General features: G+C 43.9%; 4 protein-coding genes across 8 annotated transcripts in view; 1 reads left to right on the top strand and 3 right to left on the bottom strand.

Annotated features, from left to right (window-relative positions):
- Positions 1-3,573, bottom strand: part of LOC311279949 (axin-1-like) — a gene marked incomplete at its 3' end in the record, with an annotated part of 7,242 nt that extends 3,669 nt beyond the window's left edge. Inside the window, exon 1 of the mRNA XM_084391787.1 lies at positions 1,286-3,573. Coding sequence (XP_084247913.1) covers positions 1,286-2,055 — 770 coding nt within the window. The 5' untranslated portion in view covers positions 2,056-3,573. The remainder of the gene's footprint in view (positions 1-1,285) is intronic.
- A 3,067-nt stretch (positions 3,574-6,640) lies between these two features.
- On the bottom strand, positions 6,641-11,152 carry thumpd1 (THUMP domain containing 1). The gene is made up of 4 exons (XM_084400712.1): positions 10,496-11,152; positions 7,963-8,128; positions 7,356-7,604; positions 6,641-7,173 (listed from the first exon to the last, which is right to left on the bottom strand). The coding sequence occupies exons 1-4, from the start codon at positions 10,685-10,687 to the stop codon at positions 6,851-6,853; spliced, it is 930 nt and encodes a 309-aa protein (XP_084256838.1). The 5' UTR covers positions 10,688-11,152; the 3' UTR covers positions 6,641-6,850.
- Positions 11,153-11,861: 709 nt separating this feature from the next.
- eri2 (ERI1 exoribonuclease family member 2) lies at positions 11,862-17,104 on the bottom strand. Of its 3 annotated transcripts, XM_084403288.1 has the most exons (9): positions 16,829-17,035; positions 16,468-16,526; positions 16,293-16,373; positions 15,637-15,764; positions 15,083-15,236; positions 14,886-14,986; positions 14,690-14,771; positions 13,170-13,258; positions 11,862-12,921 (listed from the first exon to the last, which is right to left on the bottom strand). In XM_084403288.1, exons 1-9 carry the CDS (start codon positions 16,849-16,851, stop codon positions 12,109-12,111), a joined length of 1,530 nt encoding a protein of 509 aa, XP_084259414.1. In that variant the 5' UTR covers positions 16,852-17,035; the 3' UTR covers positions 11,862-12,108. The 3 variants fall into 3 exon arrangements, with proteins under 3 accessions (XP_084259414.1, XP_084259413.1, XP_084259412.1); XM_084403287.1 differs by having other exon boundaries at positions 14,690-14,986; positions 16,995-17,104; XM_084403286.1 differs by having other exon boundaries at positions 14,690-14,986; positions 16,829-16,966.
- A 9-nt stretch (positions 17,105-17,113) lies between these two features.
- Positions 17,114-20,000, top strand: part of rexo5 (RNA exonuclease 5) — a 23,235-nt gene continuing 20,348 nt past the window's right edge. The window contains exons 1-3 of one of the 3 annotated variants that reach the window (XM_084403283.1): positions 17,114-17,484; positions 17,647-17,726; positions 19,083-19,206. In XM_084403283.1, the coding sequence (XP_084259409.1) occupies positions 17,362-17,484; positions 17,647-17,726; positions 19,083-19,206 (327 nt within the window). In that variant the 5' untranslated portion in view covers positions 17,114-17,361. The remainder of the gene's footprint in view (positions 17,485-17,646; positions 17,727-19,082; positions 19,207-20,000) is intronic. The other 2 variants (XM_084403284.1, XM_084403285.1) reach the window with 2 other exon arrangements.

The raw sequence follows: 20,000 nt of genomic DNA, 5'->3' as shown, positions 1-20,000 counted from the left end.
ACCTGCATTCACTGCATCTCTCCTGCACTCACTCTATCTCACTGCATCTCACCTGTTTCTCACCTGCATCTCACTGCATCTCACCTGTATCTCACTGTATCTCACTGCATCTCACCTGCACTCACTGCATCTCTCCTGCACTCACTCTATCTCACTGCATCTCACCTGTTTCTCACCTGCATCTCACTGCATCTCACCTGTATCTCACTGCATCTCACCTGCACTCGCTGCATCTCACCTGCATTCACTGCATCTCACCTGCATCTCACCTGCACTCACTGCATCTCACCAGCACTCACTGCATCTCACCAGCACTCACTGCATCTCACCTGCATCTCTCCTGCATCTCACCTGCATTCACTGCATCTCTCCTGCACTCACTCTATCTCACTGCATCTCACCTGTTTCTCACCTGCATCTCACTGCATCTCACCTGTATCTCACTGTATCTCACTGCATCTCACCTGCATTCACTGCATCTCACCTGTACTCACTGCATCTCACCTGCACTCACTGCATTTCACCTGCATCTCACCTGCACTCAAAGCATCTCACCTGCACTCACTGCATCTCACTCTATCTCACTTCATCTCACTGTATCTCACTGCATCTCACCTGCATCTCACCTGCATTCACTGCATCTCACCTGTACTCACTGCATCTCACTCTATCTCACTGCATCTCACCTGTTTCTCACCTGCATCTCACCTGAACTCACTGCATCTCACTGCATCTCACTGTATCTCACTGCATCTCACCTGCATCTCACCTGCATTCACTGCATCTCACCTGTACTCACTGCATCTCACTCTATCTCACTGCATCTCACCTGTTTCTCACCTGCATCTCACTGCATCTCACCTGAACTCACTGCATCTCACTGTATCTCACTTGCATTCACTGCATCTCACCTGTACTCACTGCATCTCACCTGCACTCACTCTATCTCACTGCATCTCACCTGTTTCTCACCTGAACTCACTACATCTCACTGCATCTCACCTGCATCTCACTGCAACTCACCTGTATCTCACCTGCACTCACTTCATCACTGCATCTCACCTGCATCTCACTTCATCTCACCTGCAGTCACCTGCATTCACTGCATCTCACTTGCACTCACTGCATCTCACCTGAATCTCACCTGCACTCACTGCATCTCACTGCATCTCACCTGCTCTGACCTGCACTCACTTCATCTCACCTGCATTCACTGCATCTCACCTGCACTCACAGCATCTCACCTGCATCTCACTGCATCTCACCTGCACTCATGTCATCTCACCTGCACTGCCGGTCGTCTAGATGCTTCTGATTGGCTGGATTGTGGGGAGGGAGTGTCTCTTTCTCAGGCTCCACCCCCCCCGAGGGCATGGCCTGCCATCCTTGCAGTGTTGTCTTAAGGTTTCCTGGTGTTTGGACAGTCTGAGTGTGTTTCAGATACACGTCTGACCTGAGAAACAGCGGGAACAGGCTGTCCTGCAGCACAGCCTGCACCTGCGCATGCGCCTGCGCAAACAGGCTTGAGTCGAGCTGCAGCCGCTGGATGGCGTCTCGCACGGCGCCTCTGGTCTCGGCCGGGATCTTGCGGGACACGACGCCACCGCTGCGCTCGCACAGGTAGCAGCGGTACATGGCTCTGGCCAGTTTGAGGCGCCGGCCTGTCGCGCACTCGGGAACCTTCTGGAACCCGCAGCAGGCGAACCAGAACTCGAGCAGCGCTGCGCAGCCCAGCGTCCGCAGGAAGAGCAGGAACAGCGCGGTGCCGTCGCGGTCGTCCAGCAGCGTGAGGAGCGTCTCGGCCCAGGGCTCGTACGGGCCGTCCGGTGGAGCGCTGCCGTCCGGCTCGAACCCCAGACCCAGATCAGAGCGGCGCGGTGTGAGCGCCGGAGACTCCGACCAATCAGATGCAGTCTTGCTGGAGAAGCACCCGCCCTCACGGCCCTCCTCTCCCGGCACTGGAGGCCGAGGCGCGTCACTGCGGTAACTCATGATGTCATCAGAGACTCCTAAAGAGCGGGAGAAAATCAGATCAAATTTAATAAAAAAATTCATACATATTATGTATTATCATTATTACGATCAAAAAGTGTCGGTCAAAAATGATTTTTTTTTTATTTCAAAGAAATTAATGCACTATGGTTTAGTTTGATAATGTTTTTTATTTAATATTTTGTATTTTTAGAGGATTTTATGGTACTAAATTATATTTACACTGTATTTATAATCCATTTATTCACTTTTTGAGCATAGACCTGAAAATTTTATTTCTAACTGAAACTGTGGTAAATCTTGAACGCTTTAGAGCGACAGACTGAATTTTGATCTCTTTTTAAAGACGACACTTGGCAAATTATTTCTGAATTGAAAAAAAGTTTAATTTTTTTTTATTTTACAGAATTTTACATTTACAGAATTAGGTACAGAGGTACAGAATTCTACATTTATTGTTATGAATTTTTTTTTTTTTTCTGTCATCTGAGTCTCCTGAGGAGTGAGAGAAAATCATAGCAAATATAATAAAAAATATTAAATATAATAAAAAAATTTTTTTTACATATTGTAGATTAAATTATCATTGCTAAAACACTCAGTATCCACACAGGAACATACCAAAATCAGATTTCAGAACGAATACATTTTGTAATTGTTTGTTAGGTTATTTTTAATTTGATTGTCTTTTATTACTGTCCACTGTTTTGTTTTATTTTGTTTATGTTATTTGTCTATATTACTGTTTAACCCCTTTTGCACTTGTGTTATTGTTCTTTATTTTTGTTTGTTATTATTCTTTTATTTTATTTTATTAGATTAGCCTAAGTGCCCACTGTTTAATTGTATTTTGTTAATAATATTGGTTAATTCGGATTTGTGTTATTGTTCTTCAAAATATTCATTTTGCACTGTCAGTATAAATCTAAATGTAATACACAAAATCGTTTTTTTCATTGACAGAGATAAAAATGTGTCATTATTCCTGTCAGAAATCCATTTTTATTCAAATAAATATTCACGAATATTACAAGGCATTACAGATTTAATATTCTAAATGCAACATTTGATCGTTTCCCCTCATGTTGTCGGTCTGAATGAACGTCTCAGACGAGTCGCGCGCGCGGTTAATTAAAGTTTATTCGACGGAAGACAGAGAATCAAATAACGCGTCCTCCCATTGAAAAATGACAGTAAATTCAAATATTTACAGTAAATGTTTACGAAGTTTAAAGTGATAAAGTGATGATGTTTTTACCTGACAGGAGTTCGAGTCGCGCGCAGATGCTGTGAGTCTGGAGCTGTCAGCACGAGCACGAGCACGTCAATCAACTTCATCATCACTGCCTCTCACTCACACTTTCATATTTCTCACTCTTTAAATATTATTATGCTGCTTCCTTCGTTTGTTTCCTTTTATTACATTTGTTTGAGTAAGTTTTAATTGCGTTTAATGTTGTACTAGGTGCTACTGCTATTTAGTTTTATCCGTTGATTGCCTATTCTTCGAATTTGCTATACTGCTATTTTACTTTAGCCTTAGCGTATTTTATACTATTGTCACAATTATTAGAGAATATCATTAAAACATACCTGTTTCCAGCTAACAAACAAAAACGTTATGAAAACGAACGTTAGGTTAGTTAACATTCTAACGAATGTTCTCTGAACGTTCAAAATGTCAATTTGTTTAAAAACGGAATGGAACGCTACTTTTGAATGTTCTCTAAACGTTCTTAAAAAAAAAAAAAACGTTTATTAATAATAAAAGAAAATAAATATTTTGAGCAATGTATAAAACATTTTTTTTTTTTTTTTTACGTTTTGAAAACATTATTAAAGACCTTAACCTTGAACTTTTAGTTAATGTTACTGAAAGAATGTGTTCATAACGTTCCCTGTTATCTGGGTTCATACCTTTTCAAAAATAGTATTTACAATTCACAAATAATAAGAATATATGTGGTTAATTTGATGTTTTCTAGTGACTCTTGCAGTAGTTCATTCCCAGAAAGCACCAAGATCTGGTTTGAGTCTCTGGTTAAACTTCAGGATCACAGATGGATCTTCTGGAAATCTGTCCATCTGAAGGAAGAGGATGTTAAAGGTCACGCCACACGCCATCTGACACACTGTAGGAGCCCGACCTCAGCTGACACACACACACACACACACACACACACACACTCAGGTTAAAATAAAGAAACAATGAAGACAACTTAATTCAGCTGAACAAAATTACTTCCATCCGTATACTATGTAAATGCTCCTGCAGGTGTTATTTTACCCTGATGAAACATAGTTGATATTAGTGTGTGTGTGTGTGAGCGAGTGTGTGTGAGACTGGTCTGCGGCGTCTCACCTGCTGTGACCTCTGTCTCCCGCGAGCTCCAAAGGTCAGGCAGTGAATGCTAATCCTCGTCTCCAGGGAGCTACACGGCTAATCACTATTGTTTCACATCGTCGTGACCTTTAACACGACACTGACCCAGAGACGCCCTGCAGAGACCTCAAGACTCCACACACACCACATGGATAACACACACATTACTGGCATTCTGAGCCAAACCACTTCAGTTCTGCAGCTCAACACTGAACCATTCAGTCCCGATTCACTCCGAAGATAGCATGAGTTATGATGAAATATGGAACGATGTAGGAGCATTTCTGAAGATCTGTTATTAATAATGAGGGGGGAACTATGGAAGCTTGCTTTTTTTCTGTTTTAAATCTGTATGAATCTCACAATTCTATTTCCTCAGAATTTTATATCTCACGATTCAGACTTTTCCTCAAAATTCCAATTCTAATTCACAATTCACTTTTTTTCCTAAGAATTCCAATTCTGTATCTCACGATTCTGACTTTTCCCCCCAGAATTCCGATTCTAAATTTCACGATTCAGGATTTTTTCCTCAGAATTCCGATTCTACATCTAGCAATTCAGACTTTTTTTTTTCTCAGAATCCTGATTTTATATCTCACAATTCAGACTTTTCCTCAGAATTCCAATTCTGTATCTCACGATTCAGGCTTTGCCCCCCAGAATACCGATTCTATACCTCACCATTCAGACTTTTTTCCTCAGAATTCCGATTTTACATCTCGATATTCAGACTTTTTTTCTCAGAATCCCGATTTTATATCTCACAATTCAGGCTTTTTTCCTCAGAATCCCGATTTTATATCTCACAATTCAGGCTTTTTTCCTCAGAATCCCGATTTTATATCTCACAATTCAGGCTTTTTCCCTCAGAATCCCGATTCTATATTTCACAATTCAGGCTTTTTTCCCTCAGAATCCCGATTCTATATCTTATGATTCAGACTTTTCCTCAGTATCCCGATTCTATATCTTACGATTCAGATTTTTCCTCAGAATCCCGATTCTATATCTCACGATTCAGACTTTTCCTCAGTATCCCGATTCTATATCTTACGATTCAGACTTTTCCTCAGAATTTCGATTCTATATCTCACGATTCAGACCTTTCCTCAGTATTCCGATTCCATATCTCACAATTCCCTTTTTTCCTCAGAATTCTGATTCTATATCTCACGATTAAGACTTTTTCCCCCATAATTCCAATTCTATATTTCACGATTCAGGATTTTTCCTCAGAATCCCGATTCTATATCTCACGATTCAGACTTTTCCTCAGTATCCCGATTCTATATCTTACGATTCAGACTTTTCCTCAGAATTTCGATTCTATATCTCACGATTCAGACTTTTCCTCAGTATCCCGATTCCATATCTCACAATTCCCTTTTTTCCTCAGAATTCTGATTCTATATCTCACGATTAAGACTTTTTGCGTCTGGCCTCTCTCCATTGACAAGCGTTAACTTCCTTGTAGGCGGGTACTCTGTTGAAGTTTAAAACTATTGGATCTGCCCAGAGTCACTCTGGATCTGCCATAACCAATTGCTAACGTTTGGTCGTGACGTATGTCAACTCAAACTAGCGCACGATCTCAACGTCATCGTTCTCTCTGTTCGCTGATTGGACCGGTTAAAAATTGAGTTACTGAAGGAAAATGAAATTGAGCAGAAGCACGTAGGAGGGCGGAGCCAGGCTAACAATTCACACTTTTCCTACGAATTTTTATTTTATTTTTTTATTCCGATCTATATCTAACAATTCAGACTTTTTCCCCCAGAATTCCAATTCAATATTTCACAATTCAGACTTTTTACCTCAGAATCCCGATTTTATATTTCACATTTCACTTTTTACCCCAGAATCCCAATTATATATTTTATGATTCAGACTTTTCCTCAGAATTTCGATTCTATATCTCGATATTCAGGATTTTTTCCTCAGAATCCCGATTCTACATCTCGCAATGCAGACTTTTTTCCCTCACAATTTTGATTCTGGATATCGTGATTCAGACATTTTTCCCCTGAATTGTGCGATAGAGTCAGTTCCCTTTACTTCCTGGCGTTAATAAGCTTCCATACATAGAAAATGACACGTTTTTGAGTGCCCTCTCAAAAACAATTTACTTATATATAATGAAACGTTGTGAAGTAATGTTATCCATTATAATATTACACATTATTTCATATTCCACAGACACTCTCACCTGAAATGTAAATTGGCTCAAAAATTTAAAACAGACATTATTACTGGTAAAACGCATGTGACTTAAGTTCTTTATTTCATTTCCACACCTCGTATTTCCAGAGGAAAACGTGTTCAAAATAACACAAGAGAACCATACAAACAGTCAAATCAAAAAATTTGTGTGAAATCCTGCTGACACTGAAACGCTGCTTAAAAAACAAAAGCTAGGACACAAACGTGAACAAAGTAAAAATGGTTTTAAAACGCCGCGTCTGCGCAGCTAATTCACTCAAGCTCCGCCTCCTTGCTCCCGTTGCCGGTGGAAACGTCACCGCCCCCTGCTTTCTCTCCACACTCGTGCTCCTGCGTCTGATTGGCTGCTTCCTGTGGGCCTGCGCTCTGATTGGTGGGCTCCTTCGCTGCTTCCTGTGGGCCTGCGCTCTGATTGGCGGGCTCCTTCGCCACTTCCTGCAGGTTGTACTTGCGGAAGAGCATGTAGTCAGTGACAACGCTGACGCAGCAGACGCTCTTGATGATCTCTATGATGATGCTCAGCTCAGGGTTGCTCAGGTCCACCTTATGCAGCGGGTTCATCTTATCCACCAAACCTGGAAGCCATCGCAACACAAACATCCATCTTACAAGAGACAGAAGCAAACGCTGCTCTTAAACCAAAGAAAACTGAATCATTCATTCAAGAGACTCTTCAAAAACACTGATTCATCCAGTAATGAAAGAAGTGAAGTATCTCTGAGTGAGTCCTTGAATCATGATGATGATGATGACGTACCAGCGACGGCTTTGATGACGTCGTCTCTCTTGCTGTGGCTGCTGTTTCGGGCTTTGAAGCAGATCTGGTACGTGGCCCTCAGCGGCGCCTTGAACCAGCGCTCCAGATACTCGCTCAGAAACTTCTCCATGTCCTCCGGGAACGCTCGACACGTGCCGCTGACCGGCAGCATGCGCAGGATCACACGAGACTTCCTCTTCTTCGTCTGGTGCAGGTCCGACAGGATGTGATGAACCAGCTCCTCTGGGTCTGGGGGGGGGGAGATGGAGGGAGAGAGAGAAAGAGAGACACACAGAGAGAGAGAGGAGAAAGAGAGGGGGAATAGAGGGGGGGAGGGGGGAGAGAGAGAGAGAGAGAGAGAGAGAGACACAGAGAGAGAGAGAGGAGAAAGAGAGGGGGAATAGAGGGGGGGAGGGGGGGAGGGGGGAGAGAGAGAGAGAGAGAGAGAGAGAGAGAGAGACACAGAGAGAGAGAGAGGAGAAAGAGAGGGGGAATAGAGGGGGAATAGAGGGGGAGAGGGGGGGGAGAGAGAGAGAGAGAGAGAGAGAGAGTGTGTTATCACCTGTTCAGCTGCAGCTCATGTGACGCTCTGACCTGACTCTCTCACCGACTCCATGCGTGCGAATGAACACGACGTTATTGGCTCCGCTGTCGAGCGCACTGAACCTCTGCTGACGCTTCTTCATCGACGACTGAATCTGAGACACTTCCTTCTTCAGCGCAGCCTCAGCGTCTTCATCACCCTCCTCATCCTCACTGAGGCAGTCTGTGGGCTGGAACACACACACTATAATCTCTATAGTGCACTATACTACAGTAACTCATCTCTATAGTGCACTATACTACAGTAACACATCTCTATAGTGCACTATACTACAGTAACTCATCTCTATAGTGCACTATACTACAGTAACACATCTCTATAGTGCACTATACTACAGTAACTCATCTCTATAGTGCACTATACTACAGTAACTCATCTCTATAGTGCACTATACTACAGTAACACATCTCTATAGTGCACTATACTACAGTAACACATCTCTATAGTGCACTATACTACAGTAACACATCTCTATAGTGCACTACAGTAACTCATCTCTATAGTGCACTATACCACAGTAACATCTCTATAGTGCACTATACCACAGTAACACATCTCTATAGTGCACTACAGTAACTCATCTCTATAGTGCACTATACCACAGTAACACATCTCTATACTGCACTATACTACAGTAACACATCTCTATAGTGCACTATACTACAGTAACACATCTCTATAGTGCACTATACTACAGTAACTCATCTCTATAGTGCACTATACTACAGTAACACATCTCTATAGTGCACTACAGTAACTCATCTCTATAGTGCACTATACCACAGTAACATCTCTATAGTGCACTATACTACAGTAACACATCTCTATAGTGCACTATACTACAGTAACTCATCTCTATAGTGCACTATACTACAGTAACTCATCTCTATAGTGCACTATACTACAGTAACACATCTCTATAGTGCACTATACTACAGTAACTCATCTCTATAGTGCACTATACTACAGTAACACATCTCTATAGTGCACTATACTACAGTAACTCATCTCTATAGTGCACTATACTACAGTAACTCATCTCTATAGTGCACTATACTACAGTAACACATCTCTATAGTGCACTATACTACAGTAACACATCTCTATAGTGCACTATACTACAGTAACACATCTCTATAGTGCACTACAGTAACTCATCTCTATAGTGCACTATACCACAGTAACATCTCTATAGTGCACTATACCACAGTAACATCTCTATAGTGCACTATACTACAGTAACACATCTCTATAGTGCACTATACTACAGTAACACATCTCTATAGTGCACTATACTACAGTAACACATCTCTATAGTGCACTATACTACAGTAACACATCTCTATAGTGCACTATACTACAGTAACACATCTCTATAGTGCACTATACTACAGTAACTCATCTCTATAGTGCACTATACCACAGTAACACATCTCTATAGTGCACTATACTACAGTAACTCATATCTATAGTGCACTATACCACAGTAACACATCTCTATAGTGCACTATACTACAGTAACACATCTCTATAGTGCACTACAGTAACTCATCTCTATAGTGCACTACAGTAACTCATCTCTATAGTGCACTATACTACAGTAACTCATCTCTATAGTGCACTACAGTAACTCATCTCTATAGTGCACTATACTACAGTAACACATCTCTATAGTGCACTATACTACAGTAACACATCTCTATAGTGCACTATACTACAGTAACACATCTCTATAGTGCACTATACTACAGTAACTCATCTCTATAGTGCACTATACTACAGTAACACATCTCTATAGTGCACTATACTACAGTAACTCATCTCTATAGTGCACTATACCACAGTAACATCTCTATAGTGCACTACAGTAACTCATCTCTATAGTGCACTATACTACAGTAACACATCTCTATAGTGCACTACAGTAACTCATCTCTATAGTGCACTATACTACAGTAACACATCTCTATAGTGCACTATACTACAGTAACTCATCTCTATAGTGCACTATACTACAGTAACTCATCTCTATAGTGCACTATACTACAGTAACTCATCTCTATAGTGCACTATACTACAGTAACTCATCTCTATAGTGCACTATACTACAGTAACACATCTCTATAGTGCACTATACTACAGTAACTCATCTCTATAGTGCACTACACTACAGTAACACATCTTTATAGTGCACCATACTACAGTAACACATCTCTATAGTGCACTATACTACAGTAACACATCTCTATAGTGCACTATACTACAGTAACACATCTCTATAGTGCACTATACTACAGTAACTCATCTCTATAGTGCACTATACTACAGTAACACATCTTTATAGTGCACCATACTACAGTAACTCATCTCTATAGTGCACTATACTACAGTAACTCATCTCTATAGTGCACCATACTACAGTAACTCATCTCTATAGTGCACTATACTACAGTAACTCATCTCTATAGTGCACTATACTACAGTAACTCATCTCTATAGTGCACTATACTACAGTAACACACATCATGCTGCTCACCTGCTCAGGGCCGTAGAGCGCGTCCGCGTACTCGTTGAGGAGGCTGAAGGCTTCGCTCGTGCACTTGCGCTCGTTCATGTTGCAGGTGATGAGCACCCCCTGCGCGCCCACCTCCAGCTCACGGGAGCCCCTCTGTCTCTTGTGCGCGTGTCCGCCGAAGCGCTTCCTCGTCCTCTTGCGCGTGTCAGACATGACTAGCTTTATCAAACAAATCTCCTTGAGACCAAAAAAAGTGATGAAGAAACTCTGAGGATATAAACGCGCTCCGGGCACGCGTGTGTTTGTGTCAGTCGCGCTTCAAGCGGTCCAGAGCACGCGTCATACAGGGCCACGAAAGGGACATTTGATTACGAAACGCGTTTGACGCGGTTTCAAATTAGAAGGTCCATAAATATGCATCACACGAACTCTGTTTCATAAACAAAATAATGAAACGTGTATAAATAAAAAGTTTTACTCAACCCTTGAAGCCTTTATGTATTAACAAGGTATTTGTGATATGTTGTAATGCATTAAGCAATTTTGTAATAAAAAAATTAAAATGCATTAGAATGTGCAGATTCCTTCTTATATATAAAATAAGTTGTTTATCATGTTTTAATGCATTATTCGGTAACACTTTACAATAATGTTCATTTGTTAACATTAATTTATGTATTAAACTAACAATGAGCAGTTGTTACAGTATTTATTAATGTTAGTTAATAATAATCCCGCTGTTCATGTTAGTTCACAGTGCATTAACTAATGTTAACAAATACAACCTTTGATTTTAGTGTATTAGTAAATGTTCAAATTAATATATTAACTAAGATTAATAAACACAGTAGAAGTGCAGTTCATTATTAGTTTGTTAACTAATGTAGTTAACTAATGAACCTTATTGTAAAGTGTTCCCCATTATTCTTTCTAAAGTTGTAACAATGAATAGATAAGATTATAATGTATTATATCTGTGGTTACAATGGTCCATTAACATACAGTTTTATCATCCAATGCAGGTGCATTGGAATGCATTATTATATAGACGTCATCATGTAAAGTGTTCATTTTTATTTCAAGTCACCTTTTAAATAAATGCTTATTTACAATACACAATTTACAATCATCTGAAGGCGCTGGCCCTGCAGGCGTGTGTGTTCTGGCCGCTCACGACGGGGTGATGATGAGATGGTGTGATGAAGAGATGCTGTGATGAAGAGATGGTGTGATGATGAGATGGTGTGATGAAGAGATGCTCATCTGAGGGCGGTGGACCTGCAGGTGTGTGTGTTCTGGCCGCTCACGACGGGGTGATGATGAGATGGTGTGATGAAGAGATGGTGTGATGAAGAGATGGTGTGATGAAGAGATGCTCATCTGAGGGCGGTGGACCTGCAGGTGTGTGTGTTCTGGCCGCTCAGGACGGGGTGATGAAGAGATGGTGTGATGAAGAGATGGTGTGATGATGAGATGGTGTGATGAAGAGATGCTCATCTGAGGGCGGTGGACCTGCAGGTGTGTGTGTTCTGGCCGCTCAGGACGGGGTGATGAAGAGATGGTGTGATGAAGAGATGGTGTGATGAAGAGATGAAGAGATGGTGTGATGATGAGATGGTGTGATGAAGAGATGCTCATCTGAGGGCGGTGGACCTGCAGGTGTGTGGTGTCCTGGCCGTGATCAGCCCACTCTCCCACTGGAAGAAGCCGCAGCGCTGGCGTGTGACGGGGCAGCAGAAGAACACACGCCCGTGGTTCGGGCCCCCGTTCCCCACCGTCAGGCGCCGGGCCCTGCGGCCACACTCACACAGAGGAGCCGTGCGCTTCCCAGGGAGACTGGCAGCAGCGGGGCCAGGGGGGCGGAGCCTGCTGGGGGGCGGGGCTCTGGGGGGCGTGTCTCTGTGAACGCGGAACGGGGCATGGCCCAAGAAGCGAGAGAGTGGCCCGTACGGGTCAGTGTGTGTGAGAGTGTGTGAGTGTGTGTGTTTGTGCGGGACCGATCCAGGTGTTTTAAAGAGACTGGTGGACACACAGGAGATGCTGGGTTTGAGCCGGTCTGATGTGGTTTTGATGGGTTGGTTCTCATCAGGCTCCGCCCCCAGAGCAGCAGGCTCCTCCCCCTCCTCGGTCAGCAGGACTCCGTCGCTCCAGCAGGCGTCAGGGGTCTCAGGGTCGTAGGTCGTGTCGGAGAGCCCGGCCAGCGCAGTGTTGTTGGTCTTCCCCAGCGCTGTGTTTGTGCTGGAGAGGACGGTGACCAGCGACACAAGCGCTCGACACACACTCGTCTGCGGAGCGTCACACACACCCGGAGCAGAGCGACACACACTCATCTGCGGAGCGTCACACACACTCGTCTGCGGACCGTCACACACACTCGTCTGCAGAGCGTCACACACACTCGGCGCTGCACGGATGTTTCCCCGCTGAGGTCTGGCCTTCACCAGCGCCTGAGAGAGAGAGAGAGAGAGAGAGAGAGGGAGAGAGAGAGAGAGAGAGAGAGAGAGAGAGAGAGAGAGAGAGAGAGAGAGAGAGAGAGAGAGAGAGAGAGAGAGAGAGAGAGAGAGAGAGAGAGAGAGAGAGAGAGAGAGAGATGCTGCTGTAATAAACGTCAGCGCTGGCTCCTGATTGGCTGTGATGTCATGCAGGGGGTGGAGTCACCTGTCTGTGATGTCATGCAGGGGGTGGAGTCACTCACCCGCTGCAGTGTCTTGGTGATGGTCAGACAACAGCCGTCACACACCATCCTCCACGCCAGCAGAGCCGTGTTCCTAGCGTCCACCAGACCTGATACATCAGAGAGTGTGTGAGCGAGAGAGTGAGTGAGTGTGTGTGTGAGTGAGAGTGTGTGTGTGTGTTCAGTATTAAGTGTGTAGTGTGTGTTCATTCTGTAGTGTTTAAAGGGACACTTCACCCATTTGCATTAAGCTTTGTATTGTTAGAAACCCAGTCATATATTATAATAAATGTGGATTTTTCATCCATTTTTCCCTGAGATGGGAGAAATAAGGATTTAAGTGTTTTACTTCCTGCTTATTATGACGTAAAAATCATCATTTTGCGTCATAATAAGCAGGAAGTCACATTTCATTGAAAAGTGTAGAGACTACAGACACTCGTTCCTCATCTTTCCCAGGGGGCGGGAACCGCTCACGCTACAGGCCTATTACAGATCAGTGGGTGGGACTTGACTTTCTGAAAACTAAAAGCAATATCCTCCATCTTGTTTGGAAGCTAAGCTAACAGGCGCTGTGGAGACAGATGTAAAGTTATGACAATAGCGGAGGAGAGTGCTCAATATGATATAGAGGAAGAGGATTTCAGAAGTCTGATGCTTGAATCAGGTGTTTGTGGCTACCTTTACAAGCCGCATTATAGCGAAGAGCCACCGAGGCAGAAGACCTGCCTGCCGCGGACGAGGAGCCCGGACTGGCTCGGGTTAGGGCGGACTGGTGGCGCCGGTGATCTCACTATGCAACTACGAACCGCTACGAACACAGAGATAGAGTCCGACTGTGGCAAAGAATTTCAACAATGACAATTTCTCCTGGATGAAATCTCTGAATCAGACGAGGACACGGACGTTTGTGTTGTGAATCAGACGAGGACACGGACGTTTGTGTTGTGAATCAGACGAGGACACGGACGTTTGTGTTGTGAATCAGACGAGGACACGGACGTTTGTGTTGTGAATCAGACGAGGACACGGACGTTTGTGTTGTGAACTATCCTAGTTTCGCACCGCATCTGACTGAACATCCAGGTAACGTTACAATGCAATAATTCACGAAAGAAATACAAATGAAGAGTAATTCACTAATGAGTTCGCCAACTAACTAGACATTTTGTGTGAAATGAATTTCAAGCTCTGGTGGTAGCTAGCCTTGTAGACGGAAGAGTTATTTCTCTTAGGCAGATATGCGCTTTCTGGATTAGTGGGAGTGGCTTGCGCAGCTGTGCAATGTGGTGCATTGTGGGAGTTGGTGTCTTTCATACAAATGCGTCCTGAAGTTACTTTCTTTCTTTCCTCGGCCAAGAAGGCACCAAATTCAAAATTAATTTTACATTTCGACTACATATATGACCCACTTTCAATAAAGATCAATGTTCCCATGGGTGAAGTGTCCCTTTAATATGTGTGTTCAGTGTTTAGTGTGTGTTGTGTAGTGTGTGTGTGTGTTCAGTGTTTAGTGTGTGTGTTGTGTAGTGTGTGTGTACCTGAGTGCTCTCGGCCGGTGAACTGGATGCCGAGGTCCAGCAGAGCTCCTCTCAGACCCTTGGGCTTCCTGTTATAGAACAGCTGACACACACACACCACAGTCACACACACACCAGAGTCACACACACCAGGGTGTAGCCTGTGCTGGAGAGCTGTGTGTGTGTGTGTGTGTGTGTATATATGTGTGTGTGTTACCTTGTATGTGGCTCGCAGGTCGATCCAGCTCTTCAGAGCTCCAGGAACTCTCAGCTGCTTCCGCTTGCACTCGTACAGCAAACACACACCCAAATCCCAGTCTACATCAACACACACACACACACACACACACACACACACACGTTACACATGAACCTACGCAAGACACACACGAGCCGTGAGTGAGTGATTCTCACCTGACCATGTGACGAAAGCGCAGGCGTGTCCGGAGGGGGCGGAGCCAGAGCTGTCCGTCTCATAGGCCACGCCCCTCTCCTGCTGGAGGCCCTGCAGCCAGCGCACGAACCTGGACAGGCAGATGTGGAGCGGGGGGGCGGAGTCCACCTGATCCTGTCAGCCAATCACACGGTCAGACACACACACACACACACATTAATGATCCTGTCAGCCAATCACATGGTCAGACACACACACACACACATTAATGATCCTGTCAGCCAATCACACGGTCAGACACACACACACACACATTAATGCCCCTGTCAGCCAATCACATGGACAGACACACACACACACACACACACACACACATTAATGCTCCTGTCAGCCAATCACATGGTCAGACACACACACACACATCACTGATCCTGTCAGCCAACACCAATCCTGTCAGCCTGATAGCACCGGTCACACACACACTCGCTCTCTCTCTCTCATAACAGAGAGTGTATATCGGTGTAAGCCTGATAACACCGGTCACACACACACACACACACACACACACACACACCTGTGTGATGCCCGTGAGCTGCGTGCAGAAGCCTGATAGCACCGGCTGCTCCTGCGGTTGGACGAACGAGTGGAACTCAGACTCGACGGCTCCGGTACTCAGATTCAGCAGAACCGCTGGAAACTCAACTGAAGAAAACAACACACAGCTCAGAGTGTGTGTGTGTGTGTGTGTGTGTGTGTGTGTGTGTGTATGTGTGTGTGAGAGAGAGAGAGTGTGTGTGTGTGTGTGTGTGTGTGTGTGTATGTGTGTGAGAGAGAGAGAGTGTGTGTGTGTGTGTGTGTGTGTGTGAGTGAGTGATTGTGAGAGTGTGTGTGTGTGTGAGTGAGGGAGTGTGTGATTGTGAGAGTGTGTGTGAGTGTGTGTGTGTATGTGTGTGAGAGAGAGAGAGAGAGAGTGTGTGTGTGTGTGTGTGTGTGAGAGTGAGTGATTGTGAGAGTGTGTGTGTGTGTGTGAGTGAGGGAGTGTGTGATTGTGAGAGTGTGTGTGTGTGTGAGTGAGGGAGTGTGTGATTGTGAGAGTGTGTATGAGTGAGTGTGTGTGTGTGTGTGAGTGAGGGAGTGTGTGATTGTGAGAGTGTGTATGAGTGTGTGTGTGTGTGTGAGTGAGGGAGTGTGTGATTGTGAGAGTGTGTGTGAGTGTGTGTGTGTACTCACTGATCTCCGGCCTGAAGCTGTTCTTCTCTCTCCAGCACGTCGACTCAAAGTCAATGATGATGAGGAAGGAGAAGCGCTGCTCTGAGGAATAGAGTTATTATCATCACACTGATGGAGGAACACACACACTCTTACACACACACACACACACACACACACACACACACACACTTACTGCGACGAGACTGATGAGCTCCTGATGACTGACTGCGCCTCCGGATCAGACCCAGCTCTCTGAGGACACACACACACACAATACATTATACACACACACACACAATACATTATACACACACACACACACAATACATTATACACACACACACAATACATTATACACACACACAATACATTATACACACAACACAATACATTATACACACACACACAATACATTATACACACAACACAATACATTATACACAAACATATATTGCTTTACAATATATATAACATGTAATATTAGTGTATAGAGTTTATGGCTAATGTAATAATAATAGTGTGCTAGTGTTTGTAGCATCAGATGTGTTTCTTACTTCGCCAGACTCTTTGTTGACATGTTGTTGTTGTTCTCCACAGTCGCATCACACACACACACACACACACACACACACTTCTGCTGACCTACTTAATAAACGATAAACATCTAAAACATGATCAGAGTTAATCTTCACAGAAAACACTCGCGCACTTTTGAATTACCCGCACATTCAGGCCGTTTCCGTTGTTATTCTGCGCTTCCGGTTTCGTGCGCTTGTTGTTGTCACGTGTTTCTCAGCGGAGCCTGTGATTGGTCGAAAGCGGAAGTAGTCGCACAAAGATCAGTGGATCTTAATCGATGTCAGAGCTATAGATCAGTCAACACACGTGCTGTTTTACTTCGTGTATTTACGTTGTTATATCGTTGTATTTACTATAGACTGACGTCATGACGTTTTAATTTAAACACTGTGTGTTTTAGTTATCCGTGGATATGATAGCATGTTAATCAGACTGTGTCTTTAAGGAAAATGAACTGTAGAAGAGTATTTGTCATCATCATCCTCAGTGGGTTATTGTGACAGAAGAGATGAAGATCGAAACACCAGACTCTTCCTCATCCTCATCCTCGTGCTGTAAGAGGAAGGCGGAGGACAGCCTGATCTCACACTCCTGTCAGAAGAAGAGAGAGAAACTAGAGCAAATCCCACAGGTGACTGCACTCATATTCATAATCATTCATGTTCACTCATATTCACTCACTGATCCATCAACGGTCATTAACCTCTCAACACCTATCAGCAGCAAGCCTCAGTGTTGAGTTCATAAGCCTGTGTGTGTGTGTGTGTGTGTGTGTGTGTGTGTGTGTGATCAGGATGTGCTGACGGTGAAGGACGTGTGTGATCTGATCAAGTACGTCACACTCAGACGCTCTCACAGTGTGAAGAAGCCCAGGTACACACACACACACTCTCTCTCTCACACACACACAAACACACACACACACACACACACACACACACAAGACTTTGACAGAACATCCATCAAGCGTTATACAGTATTCTAGGTTATTATGTGCAGTTGTTGTTTTTGTCCAATACTTACAATCTCTGTTTTTTCAGAATTAAGTAGTAGGAAATTACTAGTGTTTTATATCAGCATTCCGTTAATTTAGTGCATTGGTAAGTTTCGTCAGGGCGTGAAGAAATACACAGCTGAGTATCGTCGGCATAACAGTGAAAACTTCCTAATGATATCTCCTAAGGGTAGCATGTACAGAGTGAACAGCAGCGGTCCTAGAACTGAGCCCTGTGGTACGCCATACTGAACTTGTGATCGATGAGACATCTCTTCATTTACTGCTACAAACTGATAACGGTCAGATAAGTATGATTTAAACCATGCTAGTGCAATTCCACTAATGCCAACATAGTTTTCTAGTCTATTTAAAAGAATGTTGTGGTCAATAGTATCAAATGCAGCACTAAGATCAAGTAACACTAATAGCGAGACACAACCACGATCGGATGATAAGACCAAATCATTTGTGACTCTAACGAGAGCAGTCTCAGTACTATGGTACGGTCTAAATCCTGACTGGAAATCCTCGCAGATATCATTTCTTTCTAGAAAGGAACATAGTTGTGAAGATACTGCCTTTTCTAGTATCTTTGACAGAAAAGGTAGATTCGAGATCGGCCTGTAATTGACTAATTCTGTAGGATCAAGTTGTGTTTTTTAACAAGAGGTTTAATCAAAGCCAGCTTAAAGTTTTTTGGTACGTATCCTAGAGACAAAGAGGAATTAATGATATTAAGAAGAGGATCCATGACCTCTGGAAGCATCTCTTTCAGTAGCTTAGTCGGTATAGGGTCTAACATACATGTTGTCGATTTAGATGATTTAACGAGTTTAGTAAATTCTTCCTCTCCTATAGCAATAAATGAATCAAATTTTTCCTCAGGGAGACTACAATGCACTGCCTGATGCGATACTGTAGTAGACGGTTGCATAGTTATAAAAACTCCCTCATATTATCAGCCTTATAAGTGAAGAAGTTCATAAAGTCATTACTGCTGTGCTGCTTGGAAACGTCTGGGCTTGAAGCTTTATTTTAAGTTAGTTTAGCCACTGTTTCAAATAAATATCAAGTTTTTTTTTTTTTTTTTTACACAATAATGCTCTCTTTCCAAGAAATGCGAAAAACCTCGTTTTGTTTTCTTCCAGCTGCTCCATTTTTCTGCTCACACACACACACACACTCTCATTTACACACACACACACACCGTGACTGTGTGTTTCTGTGTTCAGCTGGTTCAGCGTCAACGATGATGCACGTCTGTCCCGCGTGAACGTGATGATCCTGGACGGACTGACGCAGAGTCACTTCTACAGACACTTCAGTCTCTTCAGACACCTCAGCAAACACAGCTCAGTGAGTGTCACACACACACACACACACACATTGTGCCATTGTTGTAGCTGGCCATATAGCACTCGGCGGGGCAGACGGCTGTAGGGCATCCTCATGACATGCCCCATCCAGAGCAGTTGGTGCTGGGTGATTGTGGCCTCAATACTCCTGCAACCTGTTCCCCTGAGGATCTCCGTGTGGGGCACTCTGTCACGCCCAGTGATTCCCAGGATGCGCTGGAGACAGCAGATGTGGACTTGATGTGGCGGCTGTAAGTCACCCAGGCTTCACAGCTGTAGAGGAGGGTGGTGATGCAGACCGCTTGCTAGAAGCAGATTTTTGTGTTGAGATGAAGGTTCTTATTCTGAAAGACCCGCCGCCGGAGTCTTCCAAAGGCAGCTGATGCTTGTTCTGGACCTCATCGTCAGTGCTGTTGTCTTCAGGGATAATGATGCCCAGGTATCTGAATGATGGAACAACCAACAGCTTTTCCATCAGCGTACAACCAACTGTTGCCTGCAGTCTCCTGATATTAAAGAGGTTACCGTCCAGCCTGTACGCTACTGTCACTGTTGTCTTCAGTCTCCTTGTGGAGAAGCTGGGTGACACGTATGAGGAAGATGTTAAAGAGCACTGGTGCCAGTACACACCCCTGCCGTACCCCTGTGCGCACAGGGAAAGGGCTTGACTGTTGACCTCCTATTATCACCCTAGCAGTCATCGTGAAACTGACGGAGGATGTTGACAAACTTAGTTGTAGTAGAGGAGGACTTCCCACAAGAGATCTCTCTGCACAGTGGCGAAGGCCATAAGCA

The sequence above is a fragment of the Rutilus rutilus genome, assembly GCF_951802725.1.
Source record: "Rutilus rutilus genome assembly, chromosome: 2".
In the NCBI taxonomy this organism is placed as follows: Eukaryota; Metazoa; Chordata; class Actinopteri; order Cypriniformes; family Leuciscidae; genus Rutilus; species Rutilus rutilus.
This window is presented reverse-complemented; position numbering and strand designations above follow the sequence as displayed.